The following is a 21,350-nucleotide window of genomic DNA, read 5'->3' on the forward strand; positions in this document are numbered from 1 at the left end:
CTCCAAGACATCAGTGTTCCCATTGGAAAAGCTGGGTATCAGAGTAGCTATTCCCAGGGGGGGCTTGTGAGCACCCATAGTGAGTGATTCTAACCAGGCTGCCTTTGGCCTGAAGGCAGATGATTGGCTGTCACAGTTTAAGACTTTCTCCTGAAACACGGCTAGATCTGAGCAGCAGCTTCTTTACGGATTGGAAACCGATTTTCAGTCCCAGGCCACCAAACGTGCCCCTGTAGACAGGTCCAGGCTCTGGAAATGAAAGGCTTCTAAACCCCTCTTCAAATGTCAAATCCTCGTAATTCTACTTCAGAAACAGGTTCCAGGAGTCTTACTTAACGTTGCCTCTTATTAGTTATCTGACTTTGGACAGGCAAACTGCCAGCCTTCTCTAAGCCTCAGCTCCCTTCGTAACTATCCCAAAGGGCTGCTGTGAAACGTTTGAACTTGTCGGTAGCTACCGAGGGCCCTGGCACCGAAGAGTACTCAGTTACCGCGAGCTACCAACAACACCAAAGCACACAGAAGTATTCCCGGCCGTTTCCCTCCACTCCTGATGCTAGTAGCTGACAAACGTACTCCCAGGGGGCACGCTTACTTCCAACCAACTTCCACGCTCCCAGCGACCATCCCAGCACCACCCTGATTCTTCTCAGGCCTCCCCAACGCCAATCTCTTCCCCGTGCCCCCTCAATAGAGCTGAAAGGGTTTCCTACAAGACCATTGCAGTGTCGCGGTCCCCAATCCCGCACCGCCAGACCCTTTCCCTCAGGCTGGACACCAGCTCGGGCCCGGGGCCCTGCGGCCTGGCAATCAGTCCCAAGACGCCTCCGAGGGATGAAGGGGACAGCCGCCCGACCTCCCGGCGGGGCCCACGGACACTAACCGTCCATCCCTAGAGGCGGCGGTTCCGGGCTCCCGAACCGGAAACGGCCCTGACACTGTTTGCAGTTCCCCTGGTTACTACGAAGTTCCGGACCAATGGCGAGGGAGCTCCATTCATTGAGCCCGCCCCCCCGAGAAGCGTGACGTCACGGCGGAGCTGTGGGACTGCCCCCTCTGTACTTGGGTGTCTGGCCCGCCTTCCCCAGGTTGCCGATCGCCGTGCGCAGGCGCGCTGGGCCCGGGCCTCGGTGGCGAGACGCGCAGGCGCCCGGGCTGCTGCTAACTGAAGCGGCCATGGACGCGCTCGAGTCGTTGTTGGACGAGGTAGCCCTGGAGGGGCTCGACGGCCTCTGTCTGCCCGCACTGTGGAGCCGCCTAGAGTCCCGCTCGCCTCCCTTCCCATTGCCGCTGGAGCCCTTGACGCAGGAGTTTCTGTGGCGGGCCCTAGCTACGCACCCGGGCATCAGTTTTTACGAGGAGCCACGAGAGCGACCGGACCTGCAGCTCCAAGACCGGTCAGCTACCACCAGGGTGGGGCGGGGGGCTGAGAGCCTGGAGGGGGCGGGGTGGAGCGGTGCAGAGCGGAGACCGTGGGACGTGGGGGAGGGGGAGGGGCGCGAGAGGCGGGCTAACCTGAGCTCCCTGCGCCCCGGCAGGCCCAAGATGATGAGCTTGGGGGAGGGGGGCATCCACTGGGACCGAATTGTTTCCCTGGATGTTGAAGGAGTCAGAGTTCCTTTAAGTTGGCTGATAGGCCGGGAGTGGGAAACGTGGAACCAGGTGAGGTCCTTCAGGGAGCTTTCTGTCCTGAAAGCCTGGGCAACTGGAGGTCTGCATAGCACCGAACATAGCAGTGAAAAGAATAGCCGAGGTATATTGGTCGCTTCCCATAAGTGGATTCTAAAACCCTGTTCTGGAAGCGGCAGAACTAAGGAAGTAGATCAATACCTTGCACTGTGAGCGAGACACTATTGTCTTCATTTTACGGAGGAGGAAACTGACCACAGAGACGTTATAAGGGACAAGCACAGGATTCAGGGATTGCCACATGCACTTGTTCTTTCTCCTGTTTGTCTGTCCCTCTCCGACCCCTTGCATGTTCTAGACATGAGTTTTTACCACCGAGAACACTCTTAGCCTCAGCCCACCCCTCTTCAATTTTTTAAAAAAGTATTTATTTATTATGTATACAGTGTTCTGCTTGCATGTACACCTGCAGGCCAGAAGAGGGCACTAGATCTTATTGTGGATGGTTTGCTGGGAATTGAACTCACGACCTCTGGAAGAGTAGTCAGTGCTCTTAACCACTAAGCCATCTCTCCAGCCCTTGAATTTTTTTTTTTTTTTTTTAATTAAGAACGAGCCGACTATATAGTCCAGTCTGGCTTCATACCCTCCCGCCTCTGCCCCCTAGCACTTGGATTGCACGTGCGTCCCACCATGCCCTTCAAGTCAGAACTCTGAAGCTGTATTTTGAAGGTCAGAGGAGGTTCCTAGAGGTAATAAAGAGCCAGACAAGTTTAGGTTTAGGTGGCCACTTGGCCAAGAGTGCTCCAAACGGACAGAGCCAACCAAGTAGGATGGCCTAGCAGGAGAGAAGGAAACTACATGTGCCTGCGTATAAGCTTGGAAGCAGAGAATGGGGCGTATTCTTGCCACTTGTGTATGCTCACTGTGAGGTGTGACTGTTTGAGATAACTCACGTGGTGTAGAAAGTCTCACAGCACCCTGAAGAGGTAGGTATTCTGAAGAGAAAACAAAGCTCACAGGGGCAGCTAGTACAACGTCATCAACTACACGTTCTAGAACTTGAATCCAGGAAATCTAGGTTCAGCATCCACTCTGCCCTTAACCACATTTGGCTTCAAGGGAACCTGTGATTATTTAATCCACTTGAAGAAGCTGGGGTTTTTGTTTTTTGTTTTCTAAAACAAGGTTACTTTGTTACACAGAGCCCTGGCTGTCTTGGACTCTCTTTGTAGACGAGGCTGGCCTTGAACTCACAAGAGATCTGACCTGCATTTGCCTCCTAGTGCTGGGATTAAAGGCGTGCGCCACCACGCCCAGCTGAAGAAGCTGTTCTTTACCCTAATGACAGTAGCAAGTCTCCAAAGCAGGGTGTAAGATTAGCGGCAGTCACAACCAGTCGGGGACTAGTTTTTTCTAGTCAGGTGGGGATCGGAATGAAGAACACATGGGATCAAGACTTACCAGGTAGCCGGGCGTAGTGGCACACACCTGTAATCCCTGCAGGCTCAGGTAGGAGGACCTGAGTTCAAGACCAGCTCCAGCTACACGGTGAGCGCCTATGTTTAAAAAGAGAGAGAGAAACAGTCGGGCATGGTGTTGCACGCCTTTAATAATCCCAGCACTCTGGGAGGCAGAGGCAGGCAGATCTTTGCGAGTTCAAGGCCAGCCTGGTCTACAAAGTAAATCCAGGACAGCCAAGGCTACACACAGAAACCCTGACATAAGAAACCAAAAAAAGACAAGATAATCCGACTAGTGGTGGCTCATGACTTTGGACAGAGGCAGGTGGATCTCTGAGGCCATTCTGGTCTACAGAACTGCCAAGGCTACACAGAGAAACCCTGGCTCGAAAAACCAAATTAATTTATTAACTTATTAATTAATCTTAAAATTAATAAAAAGACGTGTTAGCAAGACAGTTGAGAGAATTTGGTGACTAGGGCTGTGGGATGACAGAAATGGAGGTCAGCTGCTGACACACCTGACTGAACACTGACCCCCTTCCCTGAGTAGGGAAGAGAAGTGGGTGAGTCTGGGAGAGGTGCTAACTCTACTGTGAGTCTTCTTTAAATCTAAGAGAAGATTCTGGTTAGTAAACAGAATTCTAGTGGGCGAAGCAGGCATGGGGGGGGGGGGGCTGGGCTAGACCTTTGTGAGTCATTCTGGGCACTTGGTAATCAAGAGATCATCCCCGGGAGAGCCTTGTGATTGGACACCTCCCGAAGCTACACCTACATTTCAAGGCTGGATGGAGGAGGCATCACCTTCAACCAAGATTAAAGTGTGGGTGGAGGAGGAGAGAACATGCCACAGTGTATCCTGGAAGACCTGAAAATTGAGGGTTATATAGGACAAAGTTCATAGAGAGGACAACAGTTTTCTAAAAGTTTTAAAAGTACAGATGTGTCATCTCAGTTACACTAGAGAAGGATGCTAGCCGGGCTCCAAGGCAAACAATACCTTACCTTAGTTCACCCTCCTAAAGGAGGAGACTTAAAGATGCCAGCTGATAAGAGGCACCTGAGAGCATGTGCTCAGCTCCAGGGACTGCATAGGAGGCGGGGAAACAGGCCTGTTTGAGCTCATGGAATTTGAAATGTTTGTTAGACTGCTGACGATGTTGAATTGGTGTTTGGGGGGAAATAGGAGGAACCAAAGGGCTAGGGATATGCCCTGGCATGGGCAAGGCTCTGGGTTCCATCCTACCACCATAAAACAGAAGACAAGCCTGGGCATTCTAAGATGGAATTGTTTGCATGCAGGCAACCTTCAAAACCATAACACTGGGTAAGGGAACTGGGGAGATGACTAAAGAGGGGACGCTGTCAGCGGAGGACAACCTTGGGTGATCTAGAGACCAGGAACTAGATGTGGAGGGAAAACAAAAGGCTCTGTTCAGTAAGGTGGAGCAGGTGTCCGGTTCTGGGTGGGTTGCGATCCTAGAAAGGCCTTTTTCTCTGAGATAGAGAGGTAAGCACCTGGGCTGGAGTTGTAGCTCGGTTGGTTTAAGCCTTAGGACTCTATAAAACAGAAATGGTGGAATTGTGCCTATAATTCCAGTGTGTGGGAGGTGAAGCAGGAGGATTAAGAGTTCTAGGTCAGGGGGCTGGAGAGATGGCTCAGCAGTTAGGAGCACTGACTGCTCTTCCAGTGGTCCTGAGTTCAATTCTCAGCAACCACATGGTGGCTCACAACCACCTATAATGTGATCTGATGCCCTCTTCTGGCCTGCAGGTGCACATGCAGGCAGAGCACTGTATACATAATAAATAAATCTTTAAAAAAAAAAAAAGACTTCTAGATCATTCTTGTCTATGTAGTATGGAGCTCAAGCTTGCCTAGAATATTTCAGACCCTGTCTCAAAATAAAAGAAAGGCAGAAAACTGCTTGTCAAGATTAATTGCAGGCCAGGCATAGTGGTGCCTGCTTGTAATCCTACCACTCAGGAAGCTAAGGCAGAAGCATCTGAAATTCAAGGCCAGTCCGGGCTGCAAAGAAGTATTATCTTAAAAAGAAAAAGATTGTATTGTGAGAGACTGAGTAACCTCACCTGTATGTCCCTGTGGGGTCTGCACGGTCTTGGCAGAGGATGCCAGGTGCATGTTATCTCTGAAGCTGAGTCAGAGTTTGATGTATATGTTTTCCTCCGTAGATATGAAGAAATTGACTTGGAAACTGGAATTTTGGAGTCCAGGAGAGACCCTGTCACTTTGGAGGATGTCTACCCGATTCACATGATCTTAGAGAATAAAGACGGCATCCAAGGCTCCTGTCGGTACTTTAAGGAGAGGAAGGACATTACCAGTAACATCAGGACCAAGTGTTTGCAGCCGCGTTGTACAATGGTAGAAGCCTTCAGCAGGTAATTGACTCACACTCCACAGTTCCCTGGTATCTGGGTGCGCTGAAGTCAGGTACAGCCTCTGGTGCATCTCCTCGCCCTGCTGCCCTGCACCCACGCCGCTCCCGGGGCCTGCCTTGTGAGTTCAGTGGTCCTGACTCTCCCTGGCTTTCGTGTTCACAGTCCTGTTGGAGCCAGCATCTGCCCAGCCCTTTGTGCTCTTACCCTGGCTCTGCCCTGTGCTCATCACCTCCCCTTTTTGAGCTCTCAGTCGCTATCCCATTCTGCCAAAATTGAGCAGTCCAAACTATGGTATTTCTCAAGTGCCCCACTACGGCCCACCTCCTTCCTGTCTTCCCGGGGCATGGGAAGCTGCCCTTGCGGACTCTGCTCGCTTTCTCCCTCCACTTGGGGGTTTGCATGTTGTGCTCCCCCCTTTATCAGAGGCCATGAGATGCATGACCCTGTCCTAGGCTGGTCTGGACGAGTCTGTCTCCTTCCCCTCCCATCAGCCCAGCTCTCTGCACCTCTTCTTCTCTTCCACTGGTCTGTCCATTCTTTCTCTGGAATTTTCTCTTCTGCTCACGTTCTGGGGCATTTTCCTAAGCACACTGACAGGCTCACCCACCTGATAACTACCCCCTTTCTTGGCCCCATGTTGTCTGTCTCACAGCAAGCTTCCTGAAAGAGACACTGGGTTCTCTGCATATCCGTCTTCCCCTCACTTTCACTCTTCTGCTTCTTACAGATGTGACTCCTGCCTGACACATTACTTGTGAGATCACAGTCAGCAAGCCCTTAGCCTCCGACATAGAGCGTTGGCCCTCGGCTTCCTGCATTCTTGTTTCCCTTAGTGTTCTTCACCAGCTTTTGGTGGATCCCCTGCTCCTCCCACCCTATCGAGTATTGGCTGCTCCCAAATGTCTCATGTAGTATTTCAGTAATGAGCCCCTCATACGCTGTGGTGGTGGTGGTGTCTTTCCATCCCAAACCTGCCTCGTTCTCTTTTCTCTTTGTCCTGGTCAGAGGCATTATTAGGAGCCAGGCTGCATAAGTCACGGATGTGGGTCTCTTCCGAGGCCCCCTCTCTGAGGTCTGTACTCAGTTGTCTGTCATGCCCTGCTAACTTATCTTTCTAAATTTGTCTTTAGCCATTGGTATGGTCTCTCCTCCCCCTTCCATACTGATTGGAGGTTGTCCTGAGATGAAAATGCCATCTTAGATGGTCTTCTCATTGCTCATGACCACAGCTCACCCACGGGCAAGCTTTGTCCAGATTGAGGTTGTGTTTATTTTAGAGGTTTCTTCATTGTTAACATCTAGAAACATGGATTTCCAGTATCTCTTGGGGGAAAACCCCCCACAAGACTTAGCCATGTGAAAGACTGGTTTTTATAAAGCAGCAGAAGTCACAGTCCCCTTCAGACAAGCTAGGTACCAGCCACTCCTTCTCCTCCCCAGTGGTCTTCTTCTCATTTGCCACGTGTTCTGTTTACTGTGGCCCAGAGACTCGTTGTCACTTTGTCCCTGCCTGCTGAGCTTTGTCACCTAGGCACCCTCAAGTTACTGTTTTCCCTGTGCTTCAGGTAGAATATGTCAGACCTCTTGTTTCAGAAGGGAAAGGTATGTGCTGTTCCTTGTACTTAGAATGGTCTCCCCTCACACCAGCACCCCATCCCCTACCCCCACAGCAGCTGCACCCTTCATTAAGTGTCTTTTCTACCCAGGTGCCATCAGATTACTCTGGTGGTCTGGTGAGGAAAGAGTGGCACAGTGAGCAATTAAGGGCATTTGGGTTTCCAAAATTGACCATTTGCAGGAAGGTTACAGTTAGAGCTAGCAAAAACTATTGGTTGTGCCAGAGTCCTTCAGGGGTTCACTGACAGCATCCTTCCTCACCAGCCCATCATCTCCCTAACAGTAGAGACTTCATTGTGCTCAGCACTAACGTCGCAGGTCTCGCAGGAGCTTGGCAGTGCGGTGCTGCCTGTTGGCTTTGAAGCTGTGTCATCAAATTGGAGTTTCCAGCCTCTCTTAGCTCTCTGGTCATTGGCATGCACTACATTCCAGCCAGCCATGCCACCCCTGGTCTTTCAAAGCAAGCCTGGCCAGTGATAGGGCAGGCTCTGTTCCTTGCCCTTCTCCTTCCCATCCAGCTCCCTGCTGGCTCTAGAGGTTTCTGAGACTGTGGTGTGCACCCACTGCTCACCACACAGACGCTTTTGCAAAAGCTCTGTGCCCAGAGTTGTTCTGCCTGGAATTAGAGCTCCTAATGTGGCCATTCATTTTCTGGCTTTTCCCTGTGAGTTCCTTGAAGGTAGATTTTTTACTTATCTTGATGCATGGCACTGTACACTCTGCTCAGCAAAATGATGGTCACAGTTCACAAATGTGCAGTGGCCGGAGTCATGGGACCAGTGACTGGGCGGCTCTTAATGCAGTTGAAATTGGGCACTTCCAGGATGGCTTGGCAGTCAGTCCCTAACACAACTGTTGGCCTGATGATAGTGCAGGATAAGAGTTGACATGAGGAAGGAGAATGAATAATCAGTAAGCCTGTTCCTCTGTTTGCAGTCTTTTACCCAGCTAGTCTCTTGTAGTTTCTCTTAATGAGCTTGTTTTGAGGCAAAAAAAAAAAAATGGTTTAGGTCTTAACTCTTTGACAAACTGGACTGTATAGACTTCACCTGTGTTAACCCTCACACGTTACAAAGACAATCTCTTTCTTGTTGTTTGCTTGGAGAAATGAAATAATCTGGTAGGTGCAGGAGCACAGAAACCTACCTGTGTGACTAAGTGGAGCATGTGGGCTGCTGAGACCTCAGGCCCAGATGTTAGTGAGCAGCAGAACAGAAAGGAGCCAAAGTGCTTTCTGTAAACCCTCCGTGGCACTGTCCTCCCGGAGAGGGTAGTCCTCCAGCTCAGTCACCTGGAGCCAAGCAATGAGTGAGGGCTGGGTGTCTCCCACAGCTGGGCCACAGCGTGAGTGGAGCAGCTCAGTTTGCAGTTTTAGGCAGCAGTGAGGTTTAGCCATAGTGTGATGATACACACACAGTTCTTTTTTTTTTTTTTTTTACTGCTATGATAGAGGACCTGGCAGAAAACAACTTAGGAAGGATCTATCCTGGCTGAGGGTTTGATAGGGTACAGTTAGTTCCCCAGGCTCAGGAAGGCATTGCAGGAGCACACGGGGTGTGCATCTTGACGAGTCATGAAACAGCCCAATGCTGGTACCTAGCGGGCTTTCTCCCTGACTCCTTTTGTTCACGTTGTTCAGGGCAAGTCTTCTTTGTTCAGTTCCTCGCTAGAAAAGCTCTTGCAGACACTCTCAAAGATGTGTGTCAGTTACGTGCTGAGTGCTAATTAACCCTTCAAATGGACACTTGAAGTTAAAAACTAAACATTGCACACACTATGGACCCAGAGGCCCCAGCACAAAGATTCATATTCTTAAAAAAAAAAAAAAATCCAGTCAGCTGTGGTAGCCTTTAGTCCCAACATTCAGGGAGGCAGAGGCAGGTGGATTGCAGTGAGTGGGAGGCCAGCCTGGTCTACAGAGCAAGTCCAGGACAGCCAAGGCTACACAGAGAAACCGTGTCTCAAAACAACAACAACAACAAAAATTCTAATGTGTGCACATGCACAAACACACGCACACATACACACACACCAGTGTTGGTGGAGGCCAGAAGAGGGCATTAGATCTCCTAGAGTTAGAGGTGCATTCTGGGAACTCAAAACTCTGGTCTTCTGTGAGAACAGCAAGAGGGTTTAACTGCTGATCTGTTTCTCCAGCCCCCAAAATACTCTACTTGAGATTGCACCTTGGCCAGTGGTCTCCTTCCTCTTCAGTGGTTCTGACCATGCCATGTAGTGCCAGCTTATGTCTGTGAGCTCTAAGTCCTGGGCTTTCCAGTGCTGCTGTGGCTGTAATCTCACCAGTGTCCCTCTCTGGCCTCTTTTTAAGAGACTGACCCTGCCACACAGTGCAAAGCCTCAGCTGCTCTCCATGATCCTTTCATGGCGTATACCATACGAGAGAATCACAGACATTGTAGGCCAGCTTCCAGCGTGGGATGCAGCCTTTCTCCCTCTGGACCACTTCTGTGTGTTTGCTCTCAACAAAACTACCCAAAAGATTTTGTCTGAGTGATGTTGGTCTCTTACAAATCATTGTTGATTCTCAGCCCCAGTTAATCAGCATCTGTTGTCTTCGTAGCAAAAGGTTTAACTTCTATAGACTCCTAATCCAGAATGTCACATGAATGGCCCCAATAATCTTTGCTTCTCTCTGATCTTTCACGGGCCAGCCTCCATTGTCAGAGTTGCTGTTAGCATTGTCTTCCAGGTTCCCACAAGAGCTCATTAAACTCAGTGGTGTTTCTGCCCAAAGATCCAAAATCATCCACCTTTCTACCTCAGAACAGTTCAAGATACAGATGGCTTCTGTGCCACATGGTCAGGTCCATCACAACAACACCCTGTTCCTGGTACCAACTTCTGTCCTAGTGCGTTTCCCTGTTGCTATAGTTACACCAGGTGAACAAAGTCACAACCTGCCTGCAGTGACAGTACTGAATGAAAGTGACAGTGTTGCAAGGCTGTTGCCGAGAATTCCAAGTACTGTGAAGAATCTGAGCATGGTTGGGGTGGGATTAGCATCTTCTGGAAGGCCTAAGGAGTTGACAGCTGAATGATGAGACCAGGAATTCTCTGTACAGGTCCATGAGAACCACAGCCAGGCAGTAACCCTGGGGCTGTGTGAGGACGGAGGCAGACTGCTGTAAGGTGTGTGAGGACGGAGGCAGACTGTTGTAAGGTGTGTGAGGATGGAGGCAGACTGTTGTAAGGTGTGTGAGGATGGAGGCAGACTGTTGTAAGGTGTGTGAGGACGGAGGCAGACTGTTGTAAGGTGTGTGAGGACGGAGGCAGACTGTTGTAAGGTGTGTGAGGATGGAGGCAGACTGTTGTAAGGTGTGTGAGGACGGAGGCAGACTGTTGTAAGGTGTGTGAGGACGGAGGCAGACTGTTATAAGGTGTGTGAGGATGGAGGCAGACTGTTGTAAGGTGTGTGAGGATGGAGGCAGACTGTTGTAAGGTGTGTGAGGACGGAGGCAGACTGTTGTAAGGTGTGTGAGGATGGAGACAGACTGTTGTAAGGTGTGTGAGGACGGAGGCAGACTGTTGTAAGGTGTGTGAGGACGGAGACACACTGTTGTAAGGTGTGTGAGGACGGAGGCCGACTGCTGTAAGGTGTGTGAGGACGGAGGCCGACTGCTGTAAGGTGTGTGAGGATGGAGGCAGACTGCTGTAAGGTGTGTGAGGACGGAGGCAGACTGCTGTAAGGTGTGTGAGGACGGAGGCCGACTGCTGTAAGGTGTGTGAGGACGGAGGCCGACTGCTGTAAGGTGTGTGAGGATGGAGGCAGACTGCTGTAAGGTGTGTGAGGACGGAGGCAGACTGCTGTAAGGTGTGTGAGGATGGAGGCAGACTGTTGTAAGGTGTGTGAGGACGGAGGCAGACTGCTGTAAGGTGTGTGAGGATGGAGGCAGACTGTTGTAAGGTGTGTGAGGATGGAGGCAGACTGCTGTAAGGTGTGTGAGGACGGAGGCAGACTGTTGTAAGGTGTGTGAGGACGGAGGCAGTCTGCTGTAAGGTGTGTGAGGACGGAGGCAGACTGCTGTAAGGTGTGTGAGGACGGAGGCAGACTGCTGTAAGGTGTGTGAGGACGGAGGCAGACTGTTGTAAGGTGTGTGAGGACGGAGGCAGACTGTTGTAAGGTGTGTGAGGACGGAGGCAGACTGTTGTAAGGTGTGTGAGGACGGAGGCAGACTGTTGTAAGGTGTGTGAGGATGGAGGCAGACTGTTGTAAGGTGTGTGAGGATGGAGGCAGACTGTTGTAAGGTGTGTGAGGACGGAGGCAGACTGTTGTAAGGTGTGTGAGGATGGAGACAGACTGTTGTAAGGTGTGTGAGGACGGAGGCAGACTGTTGTAAGGTGTGTGAGGACGGAGACACACTGTTGTAAGGTGTGTGAGGACGGAGGCCGACTGCTGTAAGGTGTGTGAGGACGGAGGCAGACTGTTGTAAGGTGTGTGAGGACGGAGGCAGACTGTTGTAAGGTGTGTGAGGACGGAGGCAGACTGTTGTAAGGTGTGTGAGGACGGAGGCAGACTGTTGTAAGGTGTGTGAGGACGGAGGCAGACTGTTGTAAGGTGTGTGAGGATGGAGGCAGACTGTTGTAAGGTGTGTGAGGACGGAGGCCGACTGTTATAAGGTGTGTGAGGATGGAGGCAGACTGTTGTAAGGTGTGTGAGGATGGAGGCAGACTGTTGTAAGGTGTGTGAGGATGGAGGCAGACTGTTGTAAGGTGTGTGAGGATGGAGACAGACTGTTGTAAGGTGTGTGAGGACGGAGGCAGACTGTTGTAAGGTGTGTGAGGACGGAGACACACTGTTGTAAGGTGTGTGAGGACGGAGGCCGACTGCTGTAAGGTGTGTGAGGACGGAGGCAGACTGTTGTAAGGTGTGTGAGGACGGAGGCAGACTGTTGTAAGGTGTGTGAGGACGGAGGCAGACTGTTGTAAGGTGTGTGAGGACGGAGGCAGACTGTTGTAAGGTGTGTGAGGACGGAGGCAGACTGTTGTAAGGTGTGTGAGGATGGAGGCAGACTGTTGTAAGGTGTGTGAGGATGGAGGCAGACTGTTGTAAGGTGTGTGAGGATGGAGGCAGACTGTTGTAAGGTGTGTGAGGACGGAGGCAGACTGCTGTAAGGTGTGTGAGGACGGAGGCAGACTGCTGTAAGGTGTGTGAGGATGGAGACAGACTGTTGTAAGGTGTGTGAGGATGGAGGCAGACTGCTGTAAGGTGTGTGAGGACGGAGGCAGACTGCTGTAAGGTGTGTGAGGATGGAGGCAGACTGTTGTAAGGTGTGTGAGGACGGAGGCAGACTGCTGTAAGGTGTGTGAGGACGGAGGCAGACTGTTGTAAGGTGTGTGAGGATGGAGGCAGACTGCTGTAAGGTGTGTGAGGACGGAGGCAGACTGTTGTAAGGTGTGTGAGGACGGAGGCAGACTGCTGTAAGGTGTGTGAGGACGGAGGCAGACTGCTGTAAGGTGTGTGAGGACGGAGGCAGACTGCTGTAAGGTGTGTGAGGACGGAGGCAGACTGCTGTAAGGTGTGTGAGGACGGAGGCAGACTGCTGTAAGGTGTGTGAGGATGGAGGCAGACTGCTGTAAGGTGTGTGAGGACGGAGGCAGACTGTTGTAAGGTGTGTGAGGACGGAGGCAGACTGCTGTAAGGTGTGTGAGGACGGAGGCAGACTGCTGTAAGGTGTGTGAGGACGGAGGCAGACTGCTGTAAGGTGTGTGAGGACGGAGGCAGACTGCTGTAAGGTGTGTGAGGATGGAGGCAGACTGCTGTAAGGTGTGTGAGGATGGAGGCAGACTGCTGTAAGGTGTGTGAGGATGGAGGCCGACTGCTGTAAGGTGTGTGAGGACGGGGGCCGGCTGTTGTAAGGTGTGTGAGGACGGGGGCCGGCTGTTGTAAGGTGTGTGAGGACGGGGGCCGGCTGTTGTAAGGTGTGTGAGTGTGTCCAGCTCCCAGCAACTCTGACTCTGACCTTGTGAATCAGAGCTGGGGTACTGTGAATGTCTCAGAAGAAGCAGACATGACAGAAGGCCCTGCTTTCTTGTGCTGTTGTTGTGACTTGCAGGTGGGGTAAGAAGCTCATCATCGTGGCCTCCCAGGACATGCGCTATCGGGCCTTGATAGGCCTTGAGGGAGACCCTGACCTGAAGCTTCCTGATTTCTCCTACTGCATTTTGGAGCGGTTAGGCCGGTCCAGGTGGCAAGGGGAGCTGCAACGAGACCTTCATACCACCGCTTTCAAGTAAGCTGGGCTAGTGTCTCCACTCTAAATTACACGCCATTATACTTTATCCTAAATGCAAGGGCCTGCTGCCGTGCCTTCCCTAAGGCATGGCTTTTTGTTCCAGGCCATTGCTTCTCGTGACATTTCTCTTAGGCTGGCAGGCTACACAGTGTGTGTGTGCCTGGTATTTATGTGCAAGTGAGAAGCTACGTGTAAGGGTAAAACTACCAGTAAAATGAGCTGGGTAACCACTCTCTTCTCCTGCAGGGTCGACGCTGGAAAGCTTCATTATCACAGAAAAATTCTGAATAAGAATGGGCTCATTACAATGCAGTCACATGTGATCCGACTACCTACTGGAGCCCAGCAACACTCCATCCTCCTGCTCCTTAACCGCTTTCATGTGGACAGGTGTGGTTTGTAGAAAACAAAATATTTAGTTCTTTTGTGTTGTAACTACATGTCTTTTTAAGATTCTTAAAGGCCAGAACATAAAGCTTTTCAGAAAGATGTTTTATATTTGTTTCTAATGAAAATATGTCCTGCTCATTTAGAAAGCCTAGTAATTATACAGAAAAGAAGAGGAAAAAATATAACCCAACAATAGGAATTGTTTTGTTTTGTTGACAGGGTTTCTCTGTGTATCCTTGCCTGTCCTGGACTCACTCTGTAGACCAGGCTGGCCTCAAACTCACAGAGATTTCATACCTGCCTCTGCCTCCTGAGTGCTGGAATTAAAGGCATGTACCAACATGCCCAGTAACAATAGGAACTATTAATTAACTTTTTTTGAGGAGTAGGGAAGGAAAATTTGAAGTAAACCAAATTTGATTAAACACAGTCGCAAAGTTGTTTAATTATGTTAATTTTAGATTGAATGTTTTTCAGTCATACAGCCTAATAACTGTTGTGTATGGTGACATACACAGTAAAGGTCTGCCAAATGATCACAATGTAGGAAAGTGACATTTTAGCTGGGTATCATAGTCCCACTAGTATAGAGTACTGGTAAAACAAGCACATTTCTTAGGGTTTCTGTTGCTGTGAAGAGACACCATGACTAAGCAGCTCTTACAAAGGAAAATGTTTATTTGGAGCTGGCTTACAGTTCAGGGGTGTAGTCCATTATTGTCATGGCAGGAAATAACAGAGTGCAGGTGGACATTGTGCTGGCCAAGGAGCCAAGAGTTACACGTCTTGATCTGGGGGCAGCAGAAGGAGACTGTGCCTCAGTGGCCAGACTTGAGCATACCGAGACCTCAGACCCATCTCCACCGTGACACACTTTGTCCAACACACCTACTCCAACAATGGCGCGAGGGCTGCCTATTCAAACCAGCTCATGCATTCCCTTCTGAGGACCAGGGAATCTGGGAATGAGCCAGCATGGTTTTTTCTGGCTTGTTCTTTGTAGCTAGAGTGAGTAATTAACCTGGAAAGAGCATGGAGGAAAGAGTTGTGTGTTGTTACAAAGAAAGAACATCCTATTTGTTCAATTTTTTTCCAATAAAGAGTCAGGAGCCAGGTGCTGGGATGAAAGCCTACTAGCTCAGAGAGGCAGAGAAAGTACTAAGCTGATTTTCTTACTCAGCAGACATCCCAGCAGGAAAAAACCCTTTCTCCTTTTCTAAGCTGTCTATTTAAAAACCAACTCAGTGTCCCTCCTTCCTGTGTAGACTTATGCTCACTTCTGGCCAGCTAGGTGCTTACTCTGCCTCTTGTCCTATGGTTGGCTATATTTAGCTTTTGCTTACAGAAAGCTCTTAGGTTAAAGGTGTGTGCTAGGGCTACACCATACCACAAGATACAGGTTTTTCTAGTTCACAATCTCGGAGTTCAAATATCCTGTAACAGCTGTGCCACCTGCCTAGTCTTCCATATCAGTCTCTGCAGGAGGAGTGAGGAATGGAAGCCAGGGTGGGTAATAGCCAAGTAGGTGCAGGACCCAGAAAAGCAGCCCTAAGCTCCAAACACTTAGGTTTGGTCACCAGTACTGTGTGGTGCGGATGGGCAGTACCAGGAGGCATTTGGGAAACAGGCAAACAGACACATCCCTAGACCATACCTGATCGTCTGCTAGCTGACTGTCAGAGTCCCTGCCCTTTACCTCCTAGCTAGATGTGCCTCAGAGAGAAGGAGTAAGCGCTCGGGGTGAGTGTAACTTCAGTCTCCACAGCCACTGCAGTGCGTGTGACTTTACAGGAGGTGGACATACAGATGCAGCTTGTTGACTTGGTGTCCAGTAAGTCATAACTACACTCCTGCCAGACATCGTGTCATTCTGAGTGCTTTTCACACGTGTACACTATCAGAATGTCACCAGTCCTAATCAGTCTTCTAGCAGTCTGCCAACCTTACTGTGCTTTTAAAAATACAGTTTTGGAAAGAATCATGCTTTACAATTTTTTTTATTTTAATGGTTCATATATTGCCAAATGTGCGACTGGCCTAGCGTGGTAGCACATACCTGTCATCCCAGCACTTGGGAGGCTGAGATGTGAAGATCCTGAATTTGAGGCCATATTGGGATATAGAATGAGACTGTCTTTAGAAAACAAAAACAAAACAGCAACAATAGCTCACTCAGCAATGGCCTATGATGAAAACAGAAGGGTTGGAGAGAGTGCACAGGCGGCGGCCCAGTGGTAGGAGAAGATGCGCAGGGTAAGTCAGCATCACTGGTTTACTCTTTGCCTCTTTCTTGGGCAAAGTCCCTGTGCCTCTGAACTATTATTTCCTCTACAGAATGGTCGCGACAGTGCTTCCTGTGTTTCTGAGCCCAGTGTGGAGCCCGTCTCCTCTTTGTTCTTTCCCTCACTGAGGACGCCATGCGTGTGCTTTCTCTTCCCCTCCACAAGGAGTCGAGCCAGACTGCCTGTGACTAGCTGAGCTGTCAGAGGGCTCCTCCTCCTTCTCCTCCCACCCTTCCCCAGACACAGGCTGTATGACCACTGGGCTTCTTGGAAGCATTTATCATGACGCACCAGCTTCATGTTACAAAGGCGGTGGGCATTGGGTCAGTCACACAAGGAAGCCAGAAGGAGAAATATGAGAGGCCTTGATGGAGTGAGGAGAGTTCAGCATATATAAAAAAGCTTTTACCGCGCGGTAGAGGCGCACGCCTTTAATCCCAGAACTCAGGAGGCAGAGGCAGGCTGATCCCTGTGAGTTCGAGACCAGCCTGATCTACAGTGCAAGTCCAGAACAGCCAAGGCTACACAGAGAAACCGTGTCTCGAAAAACCAAATAAATAAATAAATAAGTTAGTAAGTAAGCAAGCAAGCTTTTAGCCTTGGGCCAGAGTTTGGAGAAGCCTTCCTCACGAAATAACGCCACTCTTGTTCAAGTGACCACAAGGTGGAACTTGAGAGGCCCACCAGCCTTTAACGTGCTGTCCAAGGTAAGGAAGTTTAGAAATGGTTGTGTTCATGTGTCCGCTCTGGAGTGTAGTTTGTACACTGTTGTGACTCTGGACGTGAGCTGTGCTGGTCCTCAGCACTGGTCTCCACAAGTGACTGGCTGGTGTCTCTTGCAGGAGGAGCAAATATGACATCCTCATGGAGAAGCTGTCCATGATGCTCAGTACACGGAGCAACCAGATTGAGACTCTGGGCAAGCTGAGGGAAGAACTGGTAAGTCTCTGAGCAGGCTGGGTGGACAGCTGCAAGCGCACTGTACAGCCTGGGGAGCGTTGAAAACTCGCTGCCCCATCCAGAGCCCTGCAAAGGCCCTTTCATTTCTGTTTTCTTTCTGTAGTGCTGGAAGTCAACGCCTGCTAAGTATTTTTACCACTGAGCTGTATCCCAGCCCTGGCCTTTTCTTTTGCACAGTGAGAAAACGTTGTTTTTCACTGAAATTCTTACCCTTGACTGACTTCATTCTGTCTGAGATTTGTTTCCAGACCCATGGTCGGAGTTCATGTGGGATGGTAAATTGTGACATTTAGATTTTCTTTCATCATGAAACTTGTAATTTTACTCCAATGGCTTTATGCTGAAGTAGCTGGGAGGAAAAAGCGATTACTGACCTGCTCTGTCCCAGGCTCAGGAGGAGCAGCTGGGAAGGGATGTGTGAGAAAGGAAGTGAGCTCGTGGCAGCCTGCTGCCTGGATGCAGGGATGTTCTCAGTGCACTGTTAGCCAAGAGCCAGCATTAGCCATGGAGAAGAGGCCACCCTGGAGGTTAAGCCTTAGAGCTAGATGCTTGCTGCACATCAGGACATGGAGTTTTCATGCAGTGATTAGTCCTCAAAGGAATTCCTCAGTGGTCTCTCTGACCACATATCTCAGGACAGTCACCAAAAGTCCCCCTGAGCTATGCTAGTCTTTGATTTCATCGTCTTCAGGGAGAGGACCTCTTCCCATCCTGAGCTTCGTTGTGCCCCTGTCTCCTCAGAGGGGCTGCAACCTGGCCTGGCTTCTTTGGTTTTACACCCTGAGAGCTTAGGCCCACGGCCCCACCAGTGCTCACGATGGCGACCCAGCTGGGAGTGAGCAGCCCCACCAAGTCTCTACCTTCTGATGCTGGCAGAAACAATGCCTTTGCCGTCCCACATGCCTTGCAGTTTGGAATAGGATGTTTCTCTGTCCTAGTTGATCAAAAAAATGGGAAATCAAAGGAAAGTTGAAAAAAAAAAACCTTTCAGGAGTCTTAAATAGAAGTGAAAAAAATTGTTACAGGCTGAGAAAAGCTGTCTGCTGCTCAGTTCCTTTGTGTTCCTTGTCCCTGTGTATTCTCTGGAGATTGGGACACTTCTGCCCTTTCCTTGGGGACAGGAAGCAGCTAGTCTTGCTTGGGTCAACACTATGGCCTCACTGTTCTGGAACATTGTATCCTTGAGCACATGGCTTAGTGTGTTCAGTCAGAGCTGAATCAAACTTCAAAGAGGCAGAAGTGGGTGGAGATGGCAGGTGGTCCTGTCACCACCGTGCCATAGGGAGGCCTAGTAGATGAACGCACAGTGGGAGATGTGGCTCTAGACAGCTTCACAGCAGCTCTCAGTGGGGTAGACTTTCCCCAGGAGAGCTAGCGCTCTTAGAGCCAGCAATGAGTGGCTGTGGTTGGAGGGCTGGAGGGCCTGGCTTAGACAGGAGTCTGGAAGCTTCAGCTTCAGATAATGCCTGTGCCAGTGGCTGCATGGAGAAGCCCAGGAAGGAAACGATGAGGCACTGAGTGGAAGACACAGGCTAGAACCTGGCCAGTAGGCTGCCACTGGGCCTTGAGTTTGAGTAAAGTGGTGAGTGGTGACCCAGCTGGGACGGAAGACAACTGACGTAAGGTCTGAAGCTGCAACTCAGGCTTTAAGTTTGGGTAGCACTCAGGGAGGCTGCAGTGTGACAGCAGGCCCATGGTGAGAAGGGTGGGGCGGGAGCGCGTGTTGGGCTACTGTGTGCTCTGTGAGCCAAGGGCAGAGTAGGAAAGAGGAACAGTGTGGGTGAGGAGGGGCCCTCTGAACCCGAGGCCTAGATGTATGGAGCACAAAGGCTTTCTAGATGTTCTCTGCAGATGTCTAGTCTGCAGTAGATTCCAAGGAGAGCTGACTAAATGAGCCTGTACCTGAAGTGGGTGTTGTCCTTGGTGGCTGCAGTGGTTCTCTCTGCTGGGCAGAATGTGCTGGTCCCCTGAAGGTGGGACATGTCGTCTTCCCTCATTCTGGATGGTCCAGAGCCCATCACCATATGCTTGGGCTAGGGTTGATGGATGAGTTTCCAAAGGCTCTTTCTAGCTGACAGGCCCAGCTAAATTAACAGCAGGCACCACGTACAAACCAGCATGTTTGAAGGAGCCAGATGGGACTCATCTGGATTTCTTGGAGAACCATATGTTCTGTACCCAGTGGTGAAAGTGCTGGCTCCTCTGAGCAAAGTGTGCCGAGGCCTGCAGGCCTTAGCTGTCTCTGCCTCAGTGCTGAGCAGTCCCCGGGACTCAGGGCAGCAGTGAGTCATGAGTGCTTCCTCTTCTCCTTTTCCTACCTTGCATCCCGGGGGTTATAGAGCCAGGTGGCAGCAAGGCCAGCAGTAGATGGGCTCAGGGCAGGACATTTTATGCAGTACAGAATTTAAACTTTTTTGTCAGTAGCCATCAGAGAACAGTGGCATACGTGTGACAGACAACAGGCAGCTGTGCTGCGCAAGGGTCTGCTAGGGAGTGTGGACATAGAGCGCCTGGGAACCACATGCTCTGCTGGGTACAGAGGTGTCTGTCACCTCCGTGGCTTAGTGCCTAGAAGCTGCGTCAGATAACAGCTGGAGCTAGGTCCTGGGATGGAGCTCAGTTGCTCTGGCTTGGTACCTTTACCCACTGAGACATCTCTCTGGCTCCTCAGATAACTTAAGGTTTTGTTTTTGTTTTTGTATTTTTGGGGGTGGGGGCTTCTCCACTGCCTTTGGGAGGGCTGTCTATGTTAGTAATTTATACACAAACTTGGATTTTAAAAACAGTATGGGAAGTGTCTTGTGGAAAGTTTCCTTGAGTCTACCCCTGAACCTGTCTCACCCCACCCTGTCTGCCCTTCCAGGGTCTCCTAAGCACATCTCTTTCCCCTCTTGTATTCACAGCAGGGTGATTCTGTACGGTTCCCTGGAATCAGCTTGGCAGTCTCATTGGTACTTGTGGCATTTCTTCAGTGACTGTCAGTTGGTAATTCCCGTCCTGAACCCTGCTGTTTGTGCAGGGCTGGGGTTCCCCAGTGCCAGAACTTAGCGGTCCCTGCGGGCTTGTGTTTTGCAGGGGCTGTGTGAAAGGACATTCAAGCGTCTTTACCAGTACATGTTGAATGCTGGGCTGGCCAAGGTGGTATCCCTTCCCTTACAGGAGATTCACCCCGAGTGTGGTCCCTGTAAGACCAAGAAAGGTAAGAGCAGAGCCTCATGGCCTACTGATTTTCCCTGCTGTCATTTTCTCTGGTCACATCTGCCTTGGAGTATGAAGGTTACAGTCTTTATTCCTTCTAGAAAGGTCCTGAGAGATATCCACTGAACTACAGCAGCCCTGCTCTCTAGCCAAGACATCTTCAAGGGTGCCCTCCTACGCCAGCCCTTCTTCCTTCTTTTATTCACTCCTTTTTTGGTACTGGGGACCGGTACCAGAGTGTTGTGCATTCTGGGGGCAAAAGCACTACCACTAAGCTGTTTACCCAGCTCTGTATGAAGTACAGTCACGTCACACCGCCATAAGAATGTGCTTCAGGTGTGAACAGCACAGCATGTACTCACACACAGATAGTGAGGGTCAGACACTCAGTGCAGCCTCGGTGTAGTCAAGAGATAGTCAGCACTAAGTGAATAGTTGGTTGGCTGGATATGCAGGCATACTGCTTACAATAATAAACATTTTCTTCAAGTAGGAAGAATATGTTTTAAAATTATCAAAGCACTGTACAAACCAGTAACATAGTAGTTGATTTTTTATTTTTTATTTTATTTTATTTTATTTTATTTTTTGGTTTTTTGAGACAGGGTCTCTCTGTGTTAGCCTTGGCCATCCTGGACTCACTTTGTAGACCAGGCTGGCCTCGAACTCACAGTGATCTGCCTGCCTCTGCCTCCCGAGTGCTGGGATTAAAGGCGTGCGCCACCACGCCTGGCTCATAGTAGTTGATTATCAAGCATTATGTACCATATGTCACTGTCCTGTGCTTTTGCCACAAATGCAGGACAAACCATTTCCCTGTCACAGCAAAAGGTCACTAAGCAATAGAGGTTTTTAACTGCTTTATGACTATGGTACCACTGTGTATGCAGTATACATGACTGCCTGTTCTGCACCTCATGGCCTCCTGTAGCCATACTAGGTTGGCCTTAGCATCAACATCTGACATTTACCAAAGCACAGAGATGCTAAGTAGGTGAAGTGTTTGCTGAACAAGCGCAAGATTTGGGTCCAGGTCCCCTAGAACCCAGGTACAAATTGGGTGTGCTGGAATGCACGGGTAATCCTGGCATAGGGGGCCTGGGCATTGTGAGATAAGTGGGTCCCTGCAGCTTGATAGCCTAATTGGTGAGCTC

General features: G+C 50.2%; 2 protein-coding genes across 4 annotated transcripts in view; one reads left to right on the forward strand and one right to left on the reverse strand.

Annotated features, from left to right (window-relative positions):
* The window catches only part of KATNIP (katanin interacting protein), a 169,963-nt gene extending 168,952 nt beyond the window's left edge, over window positions 1-1,011 (reverse strand). Inside the window, exon 1 of one of the 3 annotated variants that reach the window (XR_014774823.1) lies at window positions 884-994. Coding sequence is in view for 1 of the 3 variants with exons in the window: in XM_084758617.1 (XP_084614743.1) it covers window positions 884-890 (7 nt within the window). In the remaining 2 variants the exon portion in view is untranslated. Of the gene's footprint in view, window positions 1-883 lie in introns of all 3 variants that reach the window. The other 2 variants (XM_084758619.1, XM_084758617.1) reach the window with 2 other exon arrangements.
* A 44-nt stretch (window positions 1,012-1,055) lies between these two features.
* GTF3C1 (general transcription factor IIIC subunit 1) overlaps window positions 1,056-21,350 on the forward strand; it is a 69,852-nt gene continuing 49,557 nt past the window's right edge. Inside the window, exons 1-6 of the mRNA XM_084758603.1 lie at window positions 1,056-1,397; window positions 5,286-5,495; window positions 13,187-13,363; window positions 13,613-13,756; window positions 16,881-16,977; window positions 20,074-20,197. Coding sequence (XP_084614729.1) covers window positions 1,177-1,397; window positions 5,286-5,495; window positions 13,187-13,363; window positions 13,613-13,756; window positions 16,881-16,977; window positions 20,074-20,197 — 973 coding nt within the window. The 5' untranslated portion in view covers window positions 1,056-1,176. The remainder of the gene's footprint in view (window positions 1,398-5,285; window positions 5,496-13,186; window positions 13,364-13,612; window positions 13,757-16,880; window positions 16,978-20,073; window positions 20,198-21,350) is intronic.

This window comes from Acomys minous (genome assembly GCF_964271855.1).
Source record: "Acomys minous genome assembly, chromosome: 2".
In the NCBI taxonomy this organism is placed as follows: domain Eukaryota; kingdom Metazoa; phylum Chordata; class Mammalia; order Rodentia; family Muridae; genus Acomys; species Acomys minous.